This window comes from Carettochelys insculpta, chromosome 5 (assembly GCF_033958435.1).
Source record: "Carettochelys insculpta isolate YL-2023 chromosome 5, ASM3395843v1, whole genome shotgun sequence".
NCBI lineage: Eukaryota > Metazoa > Chordata > Testudines > Carettochelyidae > Carettochelys > Carettochelys insculpta.
This window is the reverse complement of record NC_134141.1, coordinates 110,174,402-110,200,141: the sequence shown is the minus strand read 5'-3', so window position 1 is coordinate 110,200,141 and position 25,740 is coordinate 110,174,402. Positions and strand designations below refer to the sequence as shown.

At 43.7% G+C, this 25,740-nt stretch overlaps 1 protein-coding gene across 3 annotated transcripts in view; it reads left to right on the top strand.

Annotated features, from left to right (window-relative positions):
• The first annotated feature begins 11,366 nt into the window (after window positions 1-11,366).
• WDR7 (WD repeat domain 7) overlaps window positions 11,367-25,740 on the top strand; it is a 310,876-nt gene continuing 296,502 nt past the window's right edge. For 2 of the 3 annotated variants that reach the window (XM_074995754.1, XM_074995752.1), the window contains exon 1: window positions 22,303-22,371. In XM_074995754.1, the coding sequence (XP_074851855.1) occupies window positions 22,364-22,371 (8 nt within the window). In that variant the 5' untranslated portion in view covers window positions 22,303-22,363. Of the gene's footprint in view, window positions 11,523-22,302; window positions 22,372-25,740 lie in introns of those variants that run through there. The other variant, XM_074995753.1, reaches the window with a different exon arrangement.

Here is a 25,740-nt window from a genome sequence, read left to right as displayed (position 1 = left end):
GGCTCTCTCACGCGGGGCTGGGTTCCGGGGGAGGGGGCGGGGCCGATAGCGCAAGACCCTGCTCATCACTCACGTACTCAGCGGCCATCTTGCTGTAGGGCGGATAACGCCGGGTGAGAATTAGCAGCCATTTTGAATGAGGGAGTGGGGCAGCCTTAGGGGAATCCTAACTACAAGGTCCACCAACTGCCCTCTTGCTTCGGGGCGTGGAGGAGCTCTACGGGGAGTATGTCCGCGGCATGCACAGATGGGATCTCCCCTGCAGCCAGAAGGACTGAAGAGGGTAGTGAACCCCCCTGATTTGTTTTGAGTTTTAGCCTTCCTTACTAGGGTTTTCAGCTCTCCGGGCGGGACGCCATTGCAGTAAATAGCATCCGGTCCCTGGCGGTGGCAGTGCCCCTTGCCGGTGTGGTGAACGCAGCGAATCAGGTGCAATGGAGCAGCTGAGCTGCTGCAGCCCTGGCTAGCCTGAGCTCGGGACTGAGCCTTCCCCGGCTGAAATCCTTAGGAGGCAGATCGGTGGCTTGAGAGATACGCCCCCCCCACCGGCCACCAAGGCTACGTCTACACTAACACACTACGTCGAAGTAGCCCATTTCGAAGTAAGAACATCGAAATAGGCTACTTCGAAGCGTATCGTCTACACGTCCTCCAGGGCTGGTGCCGTCTACGTTCAACGTCAAAGTAGCGATGAAGAATGTCGACAGGAGCCGCCCCAGAAGGAAATGCGGAGCATCCACACACACAAGCGCTCCCTGTCGAAATAAGGGGCCAGCAAAGCCCCAACCCGCTCCCTTAAAGGGCCCTTCCCAGACACATTCAGCCTGCACAGCACGAGATCCACAGAGCTGAAAACTGGTTGCAGACCCTCTGCACGCAGCATGGACCTCCAGCTGCAGCAGCCAGAAGCCCTGGGCTAAGGGCTGCTGCACACAGTGACCATAGAGCCCCGCAGGGGATGGACAGAGCGTTTCTCAACCCCTCAGCTGATGGCCGCCATTGAACGTTGAAGTAGGGCGCTATTCTCATCTTCGGATGGAAATAGCGATTTCTACATCTTGCCACCTAACGTCAATTTCAATGTCGAAATAACACATGGCGCGTGTAGACGCGACACGTGCTATTTCGATGTTGTGCTGGCTACTTTGAAGTAGCTGGCTAGTGTAGACACAGCCCAACTGTCCTCCTCTTGAGAGCTCCTAACAATGATACTTGGCTACGTGACTTGACAATGGCCAAATGGCAAGTTACCAGCAGAAACAGAACCCAGGTTTACTGTTTCCCAGGTGTGTGGCCTCTCTGCTCCACCACACTGCCTGTCTCTGTACTGTACCAAACAAAACAAAACAAAAATCATCCTTTTAATACCTTAAAAACTATACCTTTAAACTGGGATATGAAAACAGAAGTGCTGCCAACTCAAGAGTTGTAATTTGTACATATGTTATTAAATAAAATAGTGAAACACTGGAAGGGAAGAATTTCACTGGGGAGGCAGAGACTTTATTGTCTCATTGTGGTGTCAGCCTTTTGTCATTCATTGACCAGGAGGTTGGTGGAGTACCTGTCCTGCTACCCTGCTGTAGCTGTGGCTCTGTAATGGTTTTGTGTTTAGTGAGTACTTGTACCATCTACTTTTAATTAAATAGTTGTGGTCCACAAAAGCGTATCTGACTACTGTAATGATCCCATGGTTGATTAAAAAACAAATCTGAGAATGAAAACAGGGATGTGGGAAGGTGACACAGGGCATTCTGTATTCTTTATGGGAATATGTATGGGAATATGACAGTTGCAATATGCTTCATGCAGAACACTTGTGAGAAAACAAAACAGCAGTCATGTAGCACTTGAAAGACAAAGAAAATGATTTATTAGGTCATGTGCTTTCATGGGACAATACAGACTAACAAGGCTACCTCTCTGTTACTTCTTGTGAGGAATCATTGGAAAGTTTGTAATCTACAGAATATGATCATACCATTTGTGTGCACATATCATTTTTGTAAATCAAATTATGAATCCTGAACTGTGTATCTGTAATTTCATTTTTACTCCTTTGGGTCAGTCCCACTGTTTACACTTTAGAGCAATGATGGTCCATTAGCAAGAGACAATGAATATTAACCTTCCTGCAGACCTTTGGATCATCCCATGAAGTATGGAGATTGGGCCTTGCAGAAATGTGATCGCATCACCTGAAGCTGGGATCCATCTTGGATGCTACATCTATCCCAGTACAAATTTCCTTGTAGACTGTGCAGTTGTTCCAATGCTACTGTATGCATATGAAACCTGGACAACATACAAGCATCATCTGAAAGCACTTAAACAATATCAACGCTGCCTCAGGAGAATCCTAAATATCTCTTGGGAGGATAGGCACATGAACACTAGCATCATGGAAGAGTCAAACATGACCAGCATTGAAGCCATTATTATTTTTCAACAAATCTAGTTGGACTGGTCACGTGGTTCTGATGTCTGATCAGCACCTCCCAAAACAGATTCTGTTTTCTGAGTTGGAGGAAGGATGGAGCAGTGTTTGGGGCCAGAGGAAGCAATATAAGGACGCTGGCAGCCCTCATGAAAAAGTGGAGCATCAGTGTCAACTCTTGGGAGAACCTTGCCCGGGAACATCCCCAGTGAACAGCAGTAATCAGTGTGGGAGTGGCACAATTTGAGGAGTCCCACTGCAGTGCAGACAAGAAGAGATGGAGAAGAAGAAAAAAGTGGCAGAACTGCACTGCATCCCTCTAGCATCTACCAAAACCTACCCCTTCTGTGATAGGACATGTGACTCCAGAATCAGGCTGGTCTGCTATCAATGGACTCACAAATAGGAAGGTGACATGAAGATGTCCAACTTGTTATTGAGTGACCTCCAAAGAAGAAGACAATAGCAGAGGTAAAATTTAGACCAACTACAAAGGATTCCCACTATTTGCAAAGCCTATTTAATGGTGGGGAGTGGGGTTATCCAGGTAATCAATTCTCCCTGACTCCCCCATCCCAAATGACTGCTGCAAACTAAGACAAAACTGGGGGAAATAACTGGATCCAGGATGCGAGGATGTCTCACCTGTGAAGATTGTTAAACAACTTTTCAGATGAAATATTACATTTAACTAGTCTCTTTAGGGTATCAAGCTTAGCGTGCATGTTCTTTTTTATTTTGAATAGTACATACTTTCTTTTGTGTACTACCTTTTATGATTACTTAAATCTTATCTTTTATACTTTGTAAAATCATTTATTAATAAAAACAATGTAAAAGATTATGTGGGGGGGAGGGGTTAAAGAGTCTGTGCATTTCTCTCTTTACATTGAGAAAGGGTGGATTTCATGAAGTTATACTATACAGCTTTCTAATAAGCATAAACTGGATTTATCTAAGAAACAAGCAGTTTTGTAGCACCTTAAAGACTAACAAATTTATTTATTGGGTAATGAGCTTTTGTGGGTAAGACCCATTTCTTTAGATTTGGAGCAGAGAATAACAATCCAGGTTTATATAGCTGGGAGGGAAGGAAGAGGGGGAGGAGAAAAATAAGGGGTGGGGAAGTCACCTGTCATTTATTGGACCAGTGGAAGAGGTAAATTAAGTGACGTGGGATGGGTGCCATCCCTGCAAATATCAACGGTGGGGAAATTGCCCTTGTAATGCATAAAATAATTGAGATTTCTGTTAAGCCCCAGGTTAAATGTTTATCTCAGGTTCAACTCCCAGAGATGCTATGAACTTGAGTTCTGGGAAAAGGTCTCACACTGTGCTGCTTAAAAGCGACAAAGAGATAACCGTGTTAGTCTGTATTCTGTTAGTCTGGATCTGAAGAAGTGGGTCTGTCCCATGAAAGCTCATCACTTAATAAATTATTTTGTTAAAGTGCTACTTGACTGCTTTTTTGTGATGCTTAAAGAGTGTATCTCAAGCCTTGGGGAGTCTGTTTTTGTTCTTATATGTGCTCAGGCACTCACATGTGCCTTATACCAGGGATGTGCAAAGTGGGGGCATGAAGTTTCATAAGGGGGAGGCACAGCATGATCAGCTGCTGGGTGCCAGGCTCATCCATCTCATTAAAATGTTGAAATATGATACTGTTTTATGTATGTGTTCCCATGTATATATAAATTAATAAAGTTTTTACATTCTACAAGCTTATTTTCTTACATGTGTCAGAAGTTTTTTCTTTATATGACCATAACTGAAATTGCTGTCAGTTTGGATTACATTAGACAGTTGAGGGTGAGGGGCTACTAATTGCAGGGATAAAAAGTGAGGCCCGATGTAAAGTTTGCTCATCCCTGCCCTATAGAAGCATCTGCGATAACCACACAACTTCGTCCTGCCACCTTGAAATTGGAGAAACTCAGGCACAAATATTCAGGGAAAAACATTAAGCGTACTCCCACTTTATCACAGGTGCCATCAGTTATTTTGCATTTATGTAAAAATTGTCTCTCAAAGGTTTCATGCTTTTTTGGCATGCGATGTTCCACAAATTTAGTCAGTGTTTTACTTCATGCTTTCACCTTTTTCAAACTTGAAGTTGTGATGAATATTCAGTGCTTACTCCCCAACAGCATGTAAAAGGATTGATGATTTCATGTTATCATTTTCTCCTTTGCCCTTATGGCTGCTAAGTACAAATACAATTTCAATCTATGTTATGCGTAATGTAGAGCAGCTAGTCAGTGTTTTATATTAATGGTTTTCACTTGAATGCTCAGAGGGTGCCACTATCTTCAGCCTAATGCTCACTGGAAAGGCAAAAGACTTTTTGTAAGGAATAGTCCTTCGAGTTACGCAAGGCTTGTGTTCCCGTCCACCCTGGCATAACTCAGATTTCATGTAAATCGCAGGATGCCTTTTTTTCCTGGCAGAACACGTTCCGCAGCCGGGGAAGCAGCAGCAGCACCTGGAGCTCCTTTTGAAACTTAAGTCCTGGGGTTGGCGGGCAGTTGGGGAGGGTTCAGCCTGGTGGTGGTTTGGGGCTGTGGGAGAGGGGCAGGGTGCTTAAGCTGGCAGTGGGGATGGGGTGGAGTTGAGCCAAAGCCGCACATGAGGGTGGTGAGCTGGGCTCCGGGGTTGGAGGGTGGGAGGGTTGAACCAGGGCATGAGTGGTGAGCTGGAGCCACACACAGGGGTTTGAACTGTGGCTGGGGGGGTTTGAACTGGGGCTGGGGAGGTTCAACCAGGGAAGGGGTGGTGAGCTGGAGCTGCACGTGGGAGTAAGCGAGCAGGAGCTGTGCGCAGGTGGTGAGCTGGGCCGTGGGGAGTTTGAACCAGGGCGGGTTTGAACTGGGGCTGCAGTGGGGGGGATTTTGAGTTGTGCTTGACTCACATTAATGTGAGTTAAGCGCAACTCAAAATCATGTATTTAGAGGGTTTACTGAATAATTAACTCAGCCATATGCATTTTTGACTGATAGCTTTTTCTTTTCAACTTTGTCACAGCATTAGCTAGATTTACCTCCTGAACAAAAATCTTCTGACTATGAATCTCCATAAAAATACTGTGAATTTTTTTAGAAATTTAATGGCTGAAAATTATCTATCCCCTGAACAAATGCATAAGGCTGGTGAAACTAGAGATGCTTGCTAAATTCTACCCTAGCAGGTGAAAGTGAATCTAGTACTGCTGGCATTAAGCAGAATAAAGATTGGCTAACAGTCTGTACATGTCCTAATGCTTATATAAAATGCAACATTTGTGGAATGGAAAATACAGTCATCCTAGAGCTTTTGAAAGTGTTGGAAATTTACCTGTTGTTGGAAAAGTGCAAAGTAATTCACAAAAGGATATAGAAGTTTTGTATGATTGGTTTAATTATGCTTTTGTACCTGCAGTAAAAGAACATTTTAGAAAAACAGGCTTTCATGAAGATAGCAAAGCCATTCTATTGCTAGACAATTGAAGAGCTCACTCTTGTGAAACAGAATTAGTGCCAGGTAATATTTTTACCATCTTCTTTCCTGCCTGTCTTACTTCATTGATTCAATCTGTGGACCAGGGCATTATCCAGAATATGAAATGTTATTTCAAAAGAGGTTTCCTGAGAAAGATGATTGATCATGAAGTCACTATACAGGACTTTCAATCTTCTTATAACCTAAAAGATGAAATTTTTAATGTTGCTTGTGCCTGGAATTCTGTTAAAAATGAAATATTAAGGAGAGCTAGGAGAAAATTATGGTGTAATGTCATGTTTGCAGAAGCGTCTTCTGACGAAGATGAATTTGAAGGCTTTGAGGTAAGATTATTTTTAAAAATATATCAACTCAAATTCTTGAAATGGTGAAAGATACTTTGTCCCAGCTAATCAACAAACTTCATGAAAGTGGGATTAAAGAGTGGTTGAAGCTGACAAAGAGGTTGAGATGACACATATGGTACCAGTACAGAAATAACAGAGAAGATTTTGAATTCTGAAGAGTCAAAGAACAGTGATAAAGACAGCAAAGAAGATGATTTTAGTGAAGAGGACAAAATAACTTGGGGAAAGACTGCTTCAGCTTTTGATAAAATTAAATATGTGGAAAGGCATCTACGTTATACTGCCCAGGAGTACTTTCTGCAAAAGGGGTACAAGACAAGTAAGCAAGCTGATATCAGGTATTTATTTTAAAAAAATGAAAAGAGTTTCCAGGGTATGTCATAGGGTCAGTACAGATTCAGCCCAATCTCTTATATCAGGGGTTGGGGAACTTTTTTGTGCTGGGGGGCCCCTGACCCACAGAAAAATAAGATGGGGGGCTACATACAAGTGAAAAGCAGAAACCCCTCTCAAAAAATCCTCAAGAATGTGTCTGTCCCAATTGATGAGAAAAAAAGACACCTCACTCATCCAACTTGGTGTGTCAGAGTTCATCTTGCTTTCCAGCCCTGTGAGGGAGCATACCAAGGCTTCCCCCCAGGGCCAGACTAATTCTTCTGGAGCCTGGGGATAATCAATATTGTGAAGCCACCCCCTAAGCTTTGGAGTGGAGCCAAAAATTAGGGGTTCAGCGTGTGGTAGGGTGCTGCTGGGGAATGGTCAGAGGGTGGTGATGCAGGGTCGTGGTGGTAGGGTGCAGCAGCGGAGTGGGAGTACAGGGTCTGGGAGGGAGAGAGAAAGGATGCAAGAGTGGATCAAGTTGCAGGGGTTGGAGGCCTGGGCTGTAGGAGGGTGTAGAAGCAGGATGGGGCTGAGTGGTCTGAGTAGGAGGGGGAGTGCAAAAGCTGGGTGGAGTGGACTGGATTGAGGGAAACTGTGGCCAGAATTGGTACATGAGCCACAAGATTTTCATCCCTGTCCTTCATCTTCAACATCTACTATAATAATTGATGTTGATAATGATGACCCTGAGGCACTGCAGGATCCTGAAATGCCTTCTGAGCCAGTAAAGAAAGATTAAATTATGGTCAATATAGTTTTAGTGATAAGTGTATTTTTGGTGATCTAGGTGTATGCCATGTGATATGTAGTGTCATAGTCTACTATACTAAAAAAAATTTACTTGAATACAACGATGTACTTCTAGAAATAAACCATTCGGCAGTTGCAGTTCTATTTCTGGATTAGTGGATACCTGTATACTCCTGTACTTTAATCATGTTATTGTACTTTACTATTTGAAAATTAGTATTCCATTGATATCGCTCTTAATTTACCAGAAATTTGGAACAACCACCAACCCCCATTCTCCCAATGCACTGGATAACAAAATTTTTAATGTAGCACAATGATATATTTAAATGACTTAATACAAGTGTTTTAAAAATCCTCTTATAAGTTAATATTTTGTATTGCTTTATTATGCACATTTAAATAAACAGATTTTGGTACAACTCAAAACATAAGGCTCCTATACTCTGGTCTTTAAAAATAATTAGCTTAAATTTAAAAGACTAAACTTAAAGGCAGTTTCTACACATGCCACTTTCAGAGAAAGTGGCATGCTAATAAACAGCCCAAAAATGCTAATGAGGCATGGATGTAAATTCCTGGCGCCTCACTGACACAGGGTCATATGATTTGGAGTCTGGAAGAAGCTCTTCTGGACGCCAAAACAGCATGTAGAGGCACAGCCCTTGGGGGATCTCCCAGAAGGAAATCCTCCTTCTTCTGAAGAAGGGGCTTCCGGAAGGAGGATTTCCTTCTGGGAGATCCTCCAGGGGCCACGCCTCTTCATGCTGTTTTGGGGTCCGGAAGAGCTTCTTCCGGACTCCAAATCATGTGACCCTATGCTAAGGAGTTGCATGAGTTCAGAGAAAGTGGCATGTGTAGAAACGGCCAAAAAGATTCCATAAATATGAAACCAAAGAAAACTACTTAATTATATTGCTATAATCAATGTCATATGAACCTGACAAGAACTGCCTATAGGAGTGCTGTTCTGGGCTAACTGGAAAACCTTCACCTTTCAACTGAAACTAATTAGTAGTTAATACTGTATTTTCTCACCCTATTTGGGCTCTGGGAAGTGGGTGGGCATAATTAATAGTTTGCTGACCCAGGAAAGCATCTGTTCTTGGATGACAAGGGCATCTATGTTTACTTGCAAGGAGTCATATTAGATATATGTAATTTGTACCTCTCTTTTTCTGCATTTGTCTGTGTATAGATAGATAGAAACAAGTAGTCCTGTAGCATCTTATAGACTAACAGATATTTTGGAGCATGAGCTTTCATGGGCAAAGACCCGCTTATATATAGATAAAGATATTAGGACTGTCAATTAAGGTGCATCAACGCTTGTGATTAATGCAGGGCAGAGTTGACCATGCTACTTTTTACCCTCCCAGGGCTGAGGCTGTTGTAATCCAAAGCAGAAATTCCACTTTGTTTTGTACACAGTAGCAATTGCATTGCATTCCCTTTGACCATTTAAATGCTAATTTTGCAAGCCTTGACTTGCAGCAGGTTTGTTATGCCATTTACCACCTTGACAAAAAATAGTAACAGAGAGGAAGATGTGCTAGTCTATAAACTATCAAAACAAAAAGCAGTCAAGTAGCACTTTAAAGACTAGCATAATAGTTTAATGGGTGAGCTTTCGTGGGACAGACCCACTTCTTCAGACCACAGCCAGACTGTGGTCTGAAGAAGTGGGTCTGTCCCACGAAAACAAAACCCAATAAACTAGTTTGCTAGTCTTTAAAGTGCTACCTGACAAAAAATGTGTGCTGCAGAAGGAGCAGGGGGCAGAAAGGTGGAGGTGCTGGAATTAACTCTTGGAAAACTGCCTTGCAGAATGGTAGCTATGTGAAAACTTTCATGAAGGTGTAATGTATTGTCTAGGCCTCGGGAACTAGAGAGAGCTCTCAATAAACTTAAAGGTTGTGATTAAATTTTTTAAAAGGTCCGGAGCATACCAATATCCTTTGTAATGAGGGTTAATGAAATGTTATGCTTCAGGTCACAGGCTGCCAGCTGCCAGGAATCAGGTAAGAATTCCCCTTATTCCTGTCCCCATACATGGACCAGTTTCATGCTGGCTGGTTCTCTTTTCTGTGTCAGAAACTGGCCTCTACTGGAGGCACAATACCAAATAAAATCCGAGTCCTGCCATGCAAATGGCTCTTGTGGATGTCTGTTTCCCATCATAGGGCTCTCCAAGAGTCTACGTTGTCAGATTTCATTGTAGAATTAGCACTTATAGGAAATCCAGTGCACATTGGGCAAAATTGCATATTGCTAACCCCAAGCATTCAAAAACTGGTAGGTTTGATTTGTAAATCATGAGATTTGCAGAAAACTAAAACTTGGGTTTGTTCTGTTTGCATTCTTGGTTCTGGTCCTTTAGGTTTTCCATGTTCAAGTTTCTTTCTCCACAGCCATAAAGGCTACATTAAAAAATAAATTACTGCTTAACATGGTGAGTATGATTAGTTTTTTTAAGTTGTATGACTAATTGAGATTAATTTTTAGTCACTTGACAGCCTATACAGTATATTTCTCCAAGACTTTTATCATCAAAAATAGATTCACACAGTCACAATGTACTTATACTTTTATCCTCCATAGCAGATGAATAAAAATTGCTTGTTAAATCATCACAATCACCTCCAATAAAAAGTTGGAGTTGATCAGCTTCATCTTTATCCAACAATTACAAGGAGCTGGTGTTTGGGGAACAACTTCTATACCTACTCCCTATATATATGACATATTTTATGCCAACATATGTATTAAAGCAAACCACGAGTATGTCTAATTGCTTTTGTCCAACATAAAATGCGTTTACTAATTTCAGTTGTAGAATAGTAACAGAGAGAAAGTCATGCTAGTCTATATACTATGAAAACAAAAAAAGCAGTCCAGTAGCACTTTAAAGACTAACAAAATAATTTAGTAGATGATGAGCTTTCATGGGACAGACCCACTTCTTCAGATCATAGCCATGCCAGAACAGACTCGTGCCTTAAAGTGCTACTGGACTGCTTTTTGTTTTCAGTTGTAGAAGTTATTCACATTTTGCATTATTAGTTATTTCACATTTTCTACCAGGACAGCCCTGGTAAGGCTCTGCAGAACCACTGATATAGCTATCCATGGCTTATTTTTGCAGCTAGACATGTGTATACCAATTCTGTATCTCTACACAATGACTCTGCACTCTGACTCCACTTGTTTAAGGTTTGATTCTATTTGACAATTTACTGAACTAGCTGTTGCAGAATAGTTATTTTATGGAATACTTGTTATGGATTCCAAGGCTTCAGGGGACCATTGGAAGTGTTTAGTCTGATATCCCATTTAACACAGCAAATACAAATCCCCTGACCCAAGCATCCAAGCTTGATTTTAAAATTATGAGGGAGGGCGAATCCACCTTCCCCCACCCTTAACTGTTCCAATACTTAATTACCAGCCATTAAAAATTTACACCTTATCGCCAGTCTGAATTTGTCTAGCTTCAACCTCCAGCCATCAGAGCCTGTCATACTTGTCCGATGCGAGATGGAAGAGCCATTATCACATACTCGTTTATTTATGATCGTTGTTAGTTATTCCAGAGGAACTCCCCGTGGGGAGACTCTTACGGCAATACAAGGGGGGCTTTTCCGGCTTGGCCCGGCCCGTGGCTAGGGCTGAGAGGCTCGGTAAGAAAGCAATTACTCCATTAGCTAAAGCGCTCTCCAAAGGCCCTGTCGTCGTCTCCTGCACAAGCCCCGCCCCCGACTCGCCGCATCTCCCCAACGGAAGCCTAACAGCTGCTCTAGCCACGCGCTCCAGTCTTCGCTATGCTCTCAACTCCCTCCCCAGCAGCCGTTGTGGGATGGGCTACGCTGTTGTAGTCTCCATAGTTACGGCCATTTTTCAGCCTGCCGTCAGGCAAAGCAGTGCAGTTGTACGACACTTGCTATAGGAATCGCGGCAGCTGGATGGAGCTTGTCAGCTGATTTATCGTATCCGAGAGGGGCCCAGTGGGGCGCGCAGCCCTGGGCAGCCCCATTCCCGCTAGCTGGGGCTCGGCCGGGCCGGGCCACACCACACACTCCACACGGCGGCACGGTCGTGTCGTGTCTGTACAGGTTAGTGCCTCTGTACGGGGTGGGGGCACTACTCGCACACGGAACTCATCCCCCACTTCTGGCAGGAGGCTTTGCCCCCTTCTCTCTGAGTATGATCTACCTCGTGGGCTGTCGGGTCAGGTTCTACCTGGCGTGTCCCTCCCCCTCCCCTGCCCCCGCAGCGCCAGCCCCCTGGGGTCGGGTACTGCCTGGCATGTCCCCCATGACCCCGCAATGCTAGCCCCCTTTTGTCAGGTTCTGCCTGGTACGCCCTCTCCCCTGCTGTAGCGCCAGTACCCATTGGTCAGGTTCTGCCTGGCATGTCTCCCCGACCCCAGCACTGCTAGCCCCTTTAGGTTGGATTCTGCCTGGGCACCCCTTGTCTTTACAACACTAGCTCCCTTGGGTCAGGTTCTGCTTGGCATGCCCCCTGTGACGCTAGCTCCTGTGGTTTGGGCTCTGTCAGGGAGTTTCCTTCTTGCAGTGCAATCGTCTTTGGCGCCAGCAACTGCTTTGCATCCCCCTCATCCTCTGCAACATGAACCCCTTTGGTACTAGCCACTATATGGCATTGTTCCTGCAGTGTGAGGTTTTCTGGGGTGGGCACTGCCTGGCATCAGTAGAGACTCTTCTGGGGAGACCATGGGTGGGGGGAGGCTGCCTGGTATCTCTCTGCAGCTCCGCTGGGTCATTTTGGGGTTTGGGTGGCAGACACTTTATAACATCCTTTTGGAATTACCCTATTTGTGTAGCTGGGGGGGGGTGGTTTCCAGGATCTGGATGAATTTGACATGTCACAAGCCCTTATTATTTGTTAAAGTAGCACCTTTCACTTTCCAAACAATTATGTTCCTGTATAAATTGGGCTCACCAAGTAAGTTTCCATGAGTGTCATGGCACAATATGTGGTTGCAATATTGGGGGGGGGTTCTTTTTGTATGATGGGACATAGTGCCTGTGGGGGTGAAATAGGTGTTATGATAGTGCCAGGTTTTATATGAGTTATGGACACTTTTCACCGCCCTATTATAGATAGGGTCCTACTAATTTATGGTTCATTTCGGTGAATTTCATAGCCAGGTGGTTTTAAAACTAGTCAGTTTCGGGTGGTGTGCTTTCATGGGACAGACCCACTTCTTCATATCTGGAGATTCTGATGAAAGTAAACTGGCACAGGTTATGGGATTGCCACTCTTCCTCTCTGCTGCTTGTGGGGATGCTGCATTCAATGCTGGGCAACCAGAGAGGAAGGGTGCTGATGGGGCACTCAGTTTCAAAGCTAGTACTACGACCAGCCTCAGCACAGCAGTGAGGATCACAGGGTATGGGAAGGGTGGATTAACATGTGCATGTGTCCAGTCATGTCTGTCCGTCCGCTCTCTCCCCCGCCCACCACACACACAATCTCCTGCCTGCATGGGGGTGGTGCTGGTAACAGATCACACGACAGAACTTCCTGCAGCTGGGGAGACCCTGGAGGTGGATCTGACACATCCTAGGAACAGCTCCTAAAGGGGAAGGAGAGATCTTGTACCTCACTGTCACCAGCTGGGACTAGTAGCTGGAGCCCTGTACAGGGCAGGAGCTCCTGGTTGGAAGCTGGATTTCATGGAGGAGTTGAGATGTAATAGCCCATGATGTGTTTTTCACTGCCATGAATTTGGTAGGTTGTAATTGTGGAAGCAGTCAATAGGGGTACGATGGCACCTTGTGCTCATTTAAAGTAAATCCCCTATTACAGGGAAGTCTTTAGGAATTCATTACTTTTGATGGTAACTTGATGCCCATCAAGAGCTTGTTCCTTTTCATCCAGATTTCAGGATTTTACTATTGTGAAAGCAGATGCTGACACCCACACAGCAGTTTGTGGATTTAAATGAGACATCGTGTAGGTGCAGATGTCAGCCAACATAGAGCTCCTTGCAGGATTGAGGCTTCTGTTGTAGATTTTAGAATTTTTTCTTTATACAAGGAATTTCCTTGTGTGTTAGGAGAGATTTTTCCCGGAGGGTGACTGCAAATGATTTATTTGTAGCTTTAGGCTGTAATCCTGTGAAGATTTATGCACATGCTTAATATGTGTAGGTGAGTAGCCCAACTGAAGTAAACAGGACTCCTGAAGTTCATAAAGCTAAGCACGTGTATAAGTCTTTACAAGAACATAACCTTGGAGTATAGATCTTGATGCCACAGCATTGCCGCTCACCATGTTAGAGATGTAATTAATTCAATACGTTGAGTTATGGTAGTACTTTTTGGACAATGATTGTTGTGATCTTATTTGAGGAATTGTTGATAACTTTAGATATCACAAAAGAATAGAGGGAACCACTGCTCCTTCCTTCTTCCACAAATTTCAGGACAGAAAGCAAAATAACTGTCACCTTTGTTTCTGTAATGTGCACATGTATGCTGAGACACTCTATAGATGATAATAATATAGGGTGAATTATTCAATACAGTACCTCCTGATCCCTTATGTTCTAGGAAGTTCTCTGAGAAATCAGTAGCTTTAAAAATCCCTTTATGATCAGTGATGTTATATCTAATCTTGTCCATCCATGAGTAGATATGTTTCCACCAATGTTTGGAAAAAATTTTTTTTACGTGCAGCAAGGCATATGCGAATGTGCACCTCCAATAGAAACATAAAACCTAGCTGGGGGAAACCCTACTAATCAGCTCGGTGGCATTTTAATTTCTTCTGAGTGGCTGCACAAGTGAGCTACTTACAGGGAACAGTAAGGATCAGGGAAACTTATATACTTGTACAAGAAAAGTTGGTCCCTATTTAATGTACTATCATTCATAATAGAAGGCAAAACTATCTTAGGAAATAGCAAGTAATTTTAAATCTAGTTTCATAAGTGCCTTGAGTAGCTTGTATTTCATGTGACAGTTTGAATGAGGAAGGCTCTTTGAGAGAATATGAAAATGAGATTTTTTTAAAGTCGTCATCATCAAGGAAAACCCCTTCATTAAAGAAATGAAAAGCTTTTAATCAGTGGCTAAAATTAATCCTACACACACGATTGTATAAAATGAGAAACTGTAAGTAATTCATCATTTCATGTTAACAACCATAAAAGGTATTTTCAGTCTTAATCTCATGTTTGTATTGTTAAAAATTATAGTAGTCTGCACATATGACTTAAGTATGTAAAATCCCATTTAATTATTTAACCAGTTAAACATTAGTTTTTAACTGGTTAATGGATTAACTGTGCATGAGTGCGTGTGTGCATGTCTGGGGAGACTGCTCCAGCTAGTTGGGATGGAGAAGCCCCCCTTCTGCAGACAGGGCCTGCTCCAGCTTGGCTGGAGCTCCCCTGCCCATGGTATGTAGGGACTGCAGCTGCTCCAGAACAGCCACGGTCCCCAGCAGACTTGGTGCAGGGGTGTTTAATCTGTTCAGAGTAGTCTCTGTCAGCAGCAGCCGCGGCACGCTGTGGGCAGGGACAATCCAGCCAGGCCACAGCAGCCCTGGTCCAGCCGGGTTGGAGCAGACTCCATACAGTTCTGGCTGTGATGGAGCATTTCCCACCTCCTGCCCCTGGTGATCTGGTGGGACTGAAGCAACTTCCTGCCCATGGAAGGTGGGAGGCTGCCCCAACCCCTATCTGTGAACCTCATCCATTTAGGGTGAGACTTAGTAGTTAATCGTTGGCATCCCTAATATAAAATACTTTCAGGCACATTTAATTTCAAGGCTGACAAAATTTATCTTTTAAATGAGTCAAGATAGTTAAACTTCTATGCATTTTGTATAGCTTCTTTTTAAAAAAAATGAGGTTGGATCCTTCAGAAACTTGATATAAGCTGAAGAGGACGATTGACACATAAAATAAGGGTATCTGCATGAGACAGAGTGGACTGTTAAATTTATAACACCTGGAATAGAAGTTTCCTCCCTAGTATAATTTTTCATTCTGCTGACTGATATTAATGTTTCACAGATATTTCAGACTTTTCTGAAATCGTCAGAGAATCGATGAATATGCACAACATTAAAAGTTCATACAGTGCCTATTGCTGTTCCTAGCCTCACAGAAACTACTAGGATTGCTCCTAAATTAAAAGGGTAGTTAATTTTCCAGGCCAGTTTAATGCTTGGTCAGCCTGATGAAATTGAAAACTGGGTTGCAGTCATTGTCTAGATACCCAGGCATAGTATGTGGATTGAACACACCTACTCAACTTATGTGAGCACCTACACAGCCTGCAAACTTGGGCCAAGTTCAAAATAGTGACGTGGATATTATCTTACAAACAATTATGCACATACACTCATCCCTCACTATACGAGCACAGTTGGTTCCCAAATTTCTGCTCGTAGGTGAAAACTCATAAAAGCGACACTAAATTCCCATTAAAATAGATGTAAAAGTCTCCAATTTGTTCCAAGTGCTTGTAACTTGACGTAAACCAGTTGAGGTTAGGTATTTTTCTGATGTATTTGAATAGTTTGACACCAGGATAGAATGTAGTGTGTGTAGGTGGAGCAGGGATTCCCAGCCCATGGGTTGGTCCCATTAGATTTGTTAAGGGTTGCTAGCTGGGCAGTTCCAACTGCATATGGCTGTTAAAGAAGCCATTTGCAGTTTCTTAACAATGCTGCCTCAGGCAGATATCTATAAATAAAGATAGCTGCCGTCTCCAGCAGCTATCACTAGGGATAGCAATTACCTAATGCCTAGCTGCTGAAACCTTGACATTTGAGTTAATTGCTGGGACCAGGAGGGCTGGGGAAGCCACCCAGCCTAGCAGCCCCAGTGAAGAGGCTGGGGGAGAAGGAGGAGTGTCTAAGGCTGGAGCTGTTGAGGGGTGGCAGGGTGGTCTAAATCTGGGGGGAGTGTGGGGCTGCAGGGGGGGTTGTAAGCCTGGGGGCGGTTTGGGGCTGCTGGGGGGCTGTAAGGCTGGGGGCAGTTTGGGATATTGGGGCGGGGTTTAAAACCTGGCCAAGGATGAGGTCTGTGGGGCGGGCGCTGGCATTGGGGGGGGTGGTCCTAATACAGTAAACCCTCAAATTACCCAGGGTTTGTTCCTGCAACCCCTGTAAAACTTGAATTTTCCTGCAAGGGGAGGGGAGCCAGGAACTACCAGGGCTGGTCAGTTTCCTGGGTCCCAGAGTGACAGGAGCTGGGAACCAGGAACTGGCTGGTTCCAGTCTCCACATGGCTTGCCCGGCCAGGAAACTGATCAGCTCATGGCTGGTCAATTTCACGTTCCTGTCATTACAGAGGAGGGAACCAGACTAAGAGCCTTCTCCCTCTCTTCCCCCAGCTGCAAGGCTGTCAGACAGCTGCATGTCTGAGGAAAGGGAGGCAGAAGGCTCCAGCTGCAGGGCTAAAGGTCTCCCCACTCCCCTGTCTGGGACTCCGCAGCTGGCTCCACTTCAGCTGCAGGTTTGTGGGTCTTCCCATCCCAGTCAGGGACCCTCCTCAAATAAGCGCGTGTACCCCTTGCCGGCCCTGTAGCCACCTGTACGCCCCCTGGAGCCAGACCCCCCTGACGCGTTCACCCCCAGTGGCCAGACCTTCCTGTGGCTGCCTGTACACCCTGCCGTGGCCCTGCAGCCTGACACCCCTGCTGGCCCCATGGCCAGACCCTGCTGCCACTTGTACCTCCTGCAGCGGCCTGTACCGTCCCCGGGCCAGACCACTCTGTGGCTGCCTATATCCCCTGTGGCCAGGCCCACCCCCCTGGCCACCTGTTACTCTTGTGGCTGCCTGTAACCCCCTGTGCCCCCGCCACGGCCAGACCCCCTCCCTGCTGCCTGTAACCCCCATGGCCAGACCCCCCCATCTGTAACCCCCCACAGCCCCAAACCGTGACAGCCAGGACCCCTTACCATACCCACAGTCAGACAGCCAGACCCCCCTGCCTCCTGATCCCTGTGACCCAACCCCATCACCCCAAACCATGTCAGTCTGAACCCCCCCCACACCTGCCACCAGATTTTAACCCTCTGTCCTGCTCACAGCCCTAAACTACCCCCAGCTTTTAACCCTCCCCAACCCAAGGTTCACTTACCTTTCAAAAGCAGCGCCACCTGCAGCCACTCCTTCCCTGAGTTGGGAGCCCTAGGAAGCAATCAGAGACTTTTACATGTAATTTAATGGTAATTTAGTGTCCCTCTTACGAGTTTCTGCCTACGAGCAGAAAGTTGGGAACCAACTGCGCTCGTAAAGCGAGGGATGAGTGTACTTGTTAAACAAGGGATTAGTGTACTTAACCTTATTACCCCAGCCAGCCCCCCGGATTTCATTTGGCCTATAGATGGTTAAGCATCTGTGTTAGTAGGTTTGGGATCCTGGAGGTGAAAGTCTAGGTATTCTGTTAGTCTATAGATACATCGTCATCCTGACAGTAGCTTTAATTTTTTGTCATCAGTTGTACAGAATTGAGCGTCATAAAATCAATAACTTTACAGTTTAACTCGCCAACTGTTTTCTGTTCATTTCCTCTGTCTCTGAGTGAGTATGTATGAGTACGTAAGTGAGTGGGGATTAAAGTTGCCAACTTGAATATCTTTTTGCTGAATTCCAGCATGTAATTAATATCCTTCTGTGCTAGCACAAGAAGAAACTCATTTCCTGATTGTGCTATAATGTCAACAAATGGATGTTTATTTACAATTAATTGTGTTCTTAGAATTGAGGATGCCTCCTCCTTCTCCTCTTTTTTTTTTCTTTTCCTTAAAGTTGCTGTAATAAAAAATTGTCTAAAATGTGTCTATGTGTATCTTAAAACATCACTGATGGCAAAAACAATGAGCAGTCCTGTGGCACCTTATAGATTAACAGATTTTTTGGATCTGCATGTGACAAAGTGGGTCTTTGCCCACGAAAGTTTATGCTTCAAAAAAATCTGTTAGTCTGTATCTGCAAAAACAACGAGAAGTCCTTTGGCACTTTATAGACTTAATATGGCTACCCCTCTGATATTGAAGTTAAGCAACTGTTATTTGCAATTCATATTGATTGGATAAAGTACAAGGGAACAGTTCTCATTCCCTATTCTGTCAACCCAGAAGATATTAGCAACCTGTGATATGTCAAAATTAGATTTTTTTTCAAAAGTATTAGAGTGCATACATTGCATTATACTAAAACAGTATTCATAGCTGTGATTGAAAGGCATTTCAATCACTGACACTGCTTTGGATACATGAAAAATACATTTTTTTCTTCTTTAAATTTTAATAATAGTCAAGGAAAGCATCTAGATTTAAATTAAATAAAAAACTGAATGCATCATGGCAAATCTCAAAGGGATGTTACCTTATTGCTGATCAAGTGCCACCTAGGTTCAAGTGCTTTGGCTGTTTATTCAGTTTATATCCATCAGAGGTGACCTGAATTGTGCCATTGAAGCTTTTGGTGATTACATTATTGCTGGCCATGTAGCAACATTCCTCAGTGAACATATTTGGAATTTGTTGGTGTTCTATGCTCATAACGCCTGTATTAAGAAAGCCACTGAAGTAGTGCTGTCAGAGGTGGGTGCTTGGTTTGATTGAATGGAAATGAGTTTCTCTAGCTGCTGAGAACTTCAGAAACATTTGAGTTCCAGCTAAATAAATTGGTTGATACTGACTATATTTACTGAACAACCAGCATGGGTGGGTGACATCTATGAGGTAAAACACAGCCCTGGAAGTCAGGACCTCTGGAGTCTATTGCTGACTGCTACAGACTTTGTGTGACTGTCATGAATGAGTTCACAGAAGGGGTTAATCTCTTTCTGAGATAACTTCAGCTCAGGTAGGCCAATGGGAGTGGAGTGATGTTTTTTGAACTGAGAACAACTGCAGTTTTAGGGGTGTGGGTGTGTGAGAGAGAGAGTATATGTCTCCCAGGCAGTTGGAATGAATCACATGAATATCCTGACCGTCTTCAAAGCAGCTATAGCGATGTAAGTAGAAGGGTAATGTCTAGGCAGATGCAATCAGATTATGGTTATTTTAAATGTGGTTTAGGACTGACTCTACTTTTCTCTTAGGCTGTGTCCACACTGGAGAGTTCTGTCAACAGAACTCAAGAAGCATCTACACTCATGAAGCCTTCTGTTGACAGAATCTCAACAGAACTCTGCTTTTTGCCTTGACAGAGTTATTGCTCAAAAATTTGAGGCAGAAATCTCTGTTGCTTGAGTGCTGTTGACAGAAGTGCTGTGTAGATACTTCTGTTGACAGGACTTTTGGTTGTCAGGTAGCCCTGTTTGCAGAGCTGCCATTCTGCTTTCTGTCACCAGAGGGCAGTCTGGCAGTTCTTGGTTGACAAAGCAAGTTGTGAACAAGAAGTCTTGTGACACCTTATAGACTAACAGCTATTTTGGAGCTTTCATGGGCAAAGACCCGCTTCATCAGATTCATGAGTGGTGGATGGGGGGCGATTCCAGAGGGGTATTTTAAAGACCGGACGGGGCAGAGCAGCTGCTTTTGTGAGGGGCCAGCCACTCCCAGTCTTTGATATTTTTCTGTCTCCACTGGACAGTCTCTACGTAAAAGAATAAATGGACATAAATCAGACATCAGGAACGGTAATGTACAGAAACCTGTGGGAGAACACTTCAATCTCCCTGGATACTCAGTAACAGATTTAAAAGTAGCAGTTCAAATATAAAGAAATTTCAAAAATCAAATGGAGAGAGAAATCTGAGCTACAATTTATTTGCAAATTTGACTCCATCAACCAAGGATTAAACAGAGACTGGGAGTGGCTGGCCCCTTATAAAAGCGGCTTCTCTGCCCTGAGCGTTAATATCTCCCCATCAGACTCTGACAATGGGCCACATCCTCCTGTCTGATCTGAGTTGTTTTTTCCTCTTTTGATACATACTACTGATAATGGGCCATATCCACCTTGCTGAATAGACTTTGTCAGCTCTGGTTCTCTGTTTTACTGGGACCCCACTCTTTAAATACCCTTCTGCAACTTCCCCCCCGCCCCTGCCGCACCTCCTGCCACTCATGCATCTGATGAAGTGGGTCTTTGCCCACAAAAGCTTATGCTCGAAAATATCTGTTAGTCTATAAGGTGCCGCAGGACTTTTTGTTGTTCTCGAAGATACAGACTAACATGGTTACCCCTCTGCTACTAGAGCAAGTTGTGTGTAGCTGCAATCCGTCGACAGAGGTTCCGTTGAGATTTCTCTGTCAACAGTAACTTCTGTCGACAGATGCTTCTGGTGTAGATGTAGCCTTAATGATTCTGGTCATTGACTTGGTTCTTTTCACCGGTAAGTTTTAAGCTGAATCCCAGAGAGGGAGTCTCTGTGTTGAAGACTAAAGTCGAGACTTTCTCTTGCTTTCTGAATAAAGCACCCTTTTGGTTTTAGAGACTGACCTACTCCCTGTGTCTGTGAGGCCTGTCAACCTATGTACATTTGGCCAGATAGCTGGCAGTGTACATGTCTTTTTCTCTAGAGCTGAGTTTTCCTCCCTCCCTGGCAAGGACGCATTCCCCAGTGTGTTTGCCTCAGTTAAAAGGGGTCTCCAAGGACTGGAGTGGTGGAGGCATACCCTCCATAGATTCCCTGGATTCTGACCTTGAGGAGTTTTTAAAGTAGAGCCTTTTGTAGACATGGTGTTTCTAAGTTTTTGTGGATCCCCACTTCTTCACTCCTTGTGCCAGGGGGGAAGGAGCCCTGACAGTGACATTGAGCAAATAGTTTTTTGCTTTTAAAAGTGTACATAGTTATAGTATGGTACCTGTGGTCAGTGCTGATGCCAATGTGGTTTATCACAAAAAATCTGGGATCTGAATTGTCTTTAAATCAAATATGGCTTCAGACCATAACAGCTCCGAAAAAAGCCATTTCAGTTGTCGTGTGTAATCATTGTGTTAGTGCAACATGAGTGAAAAGACAGAAAGAAAACATTGCATTCTGTTATATTTTTCTCTAATTACAAAACATAAAATTTTTCTGCATTCAAGGAAATTCAAATATAACTGTTTTAGGTTTGGTATCGCACAAATAGACATTCCCTTTCAGGATGAGTGCTCATATCCTGGACTGTGGTCATCTCTCTGTATTTGTGTATAAGGACACATTATATGTAGCCTAATAACATATTTCCCAAAAGAATCTATATGGAGATAATTCAGTGTCTATGAAAATGCTTCCCAATTCCATCATGTATTCTATTTGAAGTGATAAAAGCATTTTTGCAAATTTCTATTATTTAAGATTAATGTTCCAATAATGTTGGTTATCACTGTAATTCAATTTTGAATTGTGGTGGTGGAGATTCAGGAGGGTTTAAGGGTATTTATGTTTGCTTTTCTGTTAACCAGGTCTATCTTGTGATATTTCAGATTAAGGTGATTGTAATATAGATTTAGAAGGTATGGGCAAATTGCACAAGACAGCAAGGAAATGGTTTAGTTCAAGTATTGGTAATCCATTTAATTTTTTTTTTTTTTTGTGACGAATTGAGTCAAGTATGTGAGTTAGTAGTCAAGATTAATTTTTATTCGGAAAATTAACTGCAGGATTAAGCATCCTAAAATGGCGAAATATTCTCATAGTTCCATACCCTCAAAACAACTCCTCCTACATTAGGCCGCCTTCAATTAAATTAAATAAAAAGCTTGTTTTTAGTTGGAACATTGCCAACACACTTTTGATTTGATTTTAAAATCTCTTGCAATACAGTAGTTTTTACTTTTTATCCTAATCATCTTTCCCATTGTCTGTCACAGAATGTACATATGTATCTAGATGTCCGATATTAGACATTGCCCTCTTCTACTTGCATTCAGGCCATGCAAGTATTACCAGTCATCTGATATGCAGAGGATTAAGAAGAAGATTTAATTATTGGCACCACAGATGGTGACTGTCATCCAAAGGCAATGCACTGGTGAGAAAATGCTATCCTTTCAAGCTGCTGCTTTTCTTATAGTGGATTATTTTTTGTTGTTTTCATCATACCATTCTCCAGCTACTTGGTTTCTGAGAAACATACCCCTCCTCAGCATGATTTTTTTGGGTTCTCCTTAATGGTGAACACCTCTAGTACCAATGTTTTACTTTGTTGAAATAGGGTGTCTAATCTGAAAGTTTGGCAGCAGTGTGGAGAAGTCCTGAGAAGAAGCAAAGTCCTAGCTACTGTTTGCACATGCTTATCTGTATGTGCTTAATTCATTTGTTCAGAGAGCTTTCTTCATACTTGTCAGAATTAGGATTTAATTTTATTTCAAGCACAAGCTGTAGGGAGAAATCAGTTAGTGGATCTTTTGGCCCATGATAATGCTGTATCATAGGATCATAGAAATTTAGTATTGGAAGGGATATTTCCAGGAGATCTAATCCACCCCCTGCATTGAAGCAGGAGTTTAGATCATCCCTGATCAGTGTTTGTTCAACCTGTTCTTAAAAACCTTCAGGCTTTGTCTACCCTACCAGGTAATTTGGATTTTATCAAATTTGATTTATTAACTCTGGGTTTTAAAACATGGTTTTGAATATCCTCACTTCCCACAAAGTCAAGTTAGTGCTGCCACACTAGAGTGGCCAAACTTTGACTGTTGCATCAGTCTACCCACCACTGGCAGTGCTTACCTTGCTGCCTGGTTTCTGAGTCCCCACAGCTTGTGGGAGCTGGGAAGTTGTCCAGTGCTGCTGCTCTTGGCTCGTGGGAGCCTGGTGCAGCAGGGAGCCAGGTGCTGCACTGGTCAGTTTCCTGGCTCCTGAGGGTGGCTGGGAGCCAGGTGCAGCAGCACCATGAGCTTCCCAGCTCCCTGCTCCTTGCAGGAGCTGGGAAGCTGACCATGCCTGCTGTGCTAGTCAGTTTCCCAGCTCCCACAAGTGACAGGGAGCTGGGAGGCAGGTGCAGCAGTGCCAGTCAGCTTCTGCAGGTTAATGAAGTCAATTCAAAGGCATGGCTCTTGCATACTAGCCTTCATTTGAACTGGTAAATTCAAATTTGACACTACACCCACCCTGTTCCCGATGATATTATGATATCATTATTAGTGTTCCCTAAATTGAGCTAATGGTATTTACAGTGAAAACAGTCACTTGGTACAACCAAGCTAACTGCCTTAAATTTGAATTTGTCTTGTAGTGTAGATGTAGCTTCAGTCACAGGGATTCCACAACTCCCCTTGGGAACCTATTCCTGTATTTAACTATGTGCATAGTTAGCTTTTCCCCTATGTAACCAAACCCTCCCTTGCTGTAGATTCAACCAAATATTCCTAGTGCTTTCTTCATCAAACCTGGGGAACAATTGATCGATGTCTGTCTTGTATCAGCCCTTAACATGTATGAGGACTGTTATTAGGTCTCTCTTTCAATTGTCTTTTCTGAAGGCTACATGTATTCGTTTTTTTTTTTAACCTTTCCTCATAGGTTGGTTTTCTTAACCTTTTGTCATTTTTTTTGACATCCTCTGGACTTTGCTTAATTCATTCACATCATGCCTGAAGTACGGTGCCCAAAACAGTCTCAGTACTCCATCTGATGTCTTGCCTTTTGAGTAGAGGGAGACAATTACCTTCCATGTCTTATCCATAATATTTCTGTTGATACACCCCAGAGAGAGTATTGGCCTTTTTTTGCAACTTGTTCAGATTGTTGGCTCATGTTCAATCTGTGATCCACTATAATCCCCAGATCATTTTCTGTGATACTACGTTGTGCATAGTTCCATGGTGTCCAACAAGTTCTGAAGCCGCTATAGTGGCTACTGCTATAGTGAACTAGCACGTTATTCTGAAATAAATATTTAGTGTTCTTACCAGGTAGCCACATTCAGCTGGCCACATAGCCACATGTGGCTAGCGTGTTGGACACCACGGGCACCGTTAGTTCTTCTCCCATTTTGTCTTTGTGTATCTGATTTTTTTCCCCTTGTAAATGTAGTTCTTTGTGTTTAATTTCATCTTGTTGATTTCAAACCAATACTCTAATTTAACAAGATAACTTTGAATTCTCATCTTGTTCTTGAAAGCATTTACAATTTCCCTCAATTTGGTACTACCCACAAATTTTGTAAGCATGTTCTCCATTCCATTATCTGAATCCTCAGTGAAAATGAATAATATCAGACCTAGAACAGACCGTGAGAGACCGTGTTAAATACGTCTTCCCTATCTGACAACCATTGATAACTACTCTTTGAATACAGTCTTTAAACCAATTATGCACCCACCTTATAGTAGTTCATGTACATCACACATTCCTAGTTGGTTTTCAGTTGAAGGAGTTAAAGGCATGTCATGTCTTTCCCTTTTAAGTGTTCACTGTTTTTAGCAACATTTATTTCACACTTGCATCCACAGCAACCATAGTTGCAGTAAATTCCAAATGTCACTTACTCACTTAGGATATGTCAACACAGCACTCAAAAACCCATGGCAGGTCTGTGGCATCTGACTCATGCTCACAGGACTCAGGGTACAATGCTTAGGGGGTTTTGGGGAGGTTAGTGGAAGGTAGTAGGAGTGTACCAAGAACATTAAGGAAGTAGGCAAAGGGCAATATGCAAGAGGAGATGGGAGAAAGGAAGGGGTATGGTACACCACTATTGATAAGTCTCTTATGAAACATGAGAGTAAAGATCCTCTTCTTTTGATTCTACACATGTATGTGCCTGTGCAATTTGAGGAGGAACTGCAAAGTATGTTAAATGCAGGTCCTCTGACAACAATTACGGGCACCAGGACAGAATAATCAGTGGGCCTCTGCCCCTCTCTCTTGGCTGGAGCTACAAGCCCCTCCATCCCCCACCACGGCCAGAGGGAGTAGCCCCTCTCCTTACTTCTTGGAGGACTCCAGGGCAGATGCAGACTGTCACACATCTGCCTAGAGGAGCCCTGGGCTCTCTGCACTTCATCTCCCTTCCCCAGACCAAATCCAATGGTGTTTGCTGCTCAGCCGCCTCGGAACCTGCACAGGACATACCAAAACCATCTTTGCAGAAACACTTTCCTGCAGAGCAGGTTGGATCTGGGAAAGAGAGGCTGTGGTTGTCCCGGGGCTCATCTGGGGGTGGGGGCACTTGAGGTGTCTCTAGGCAAGGGTGAGAGGCTTGTGGCTCTGGTTGAGGGAGGGGGACAGGTGGGGTCTCATGACTCCAACCATGGGTGAAGGGTGTGGGTGGAAGGCCTGGAGCCAGAGGCTGGCCTTCCCCTGGGAGGGTTCCACCCGCTGCTCATGCAATTCCCGTAGCCCACCCAGGCAATTTTAAAGGGTTCAGCACAGTTCCTGGCTGCCACTAGCATGG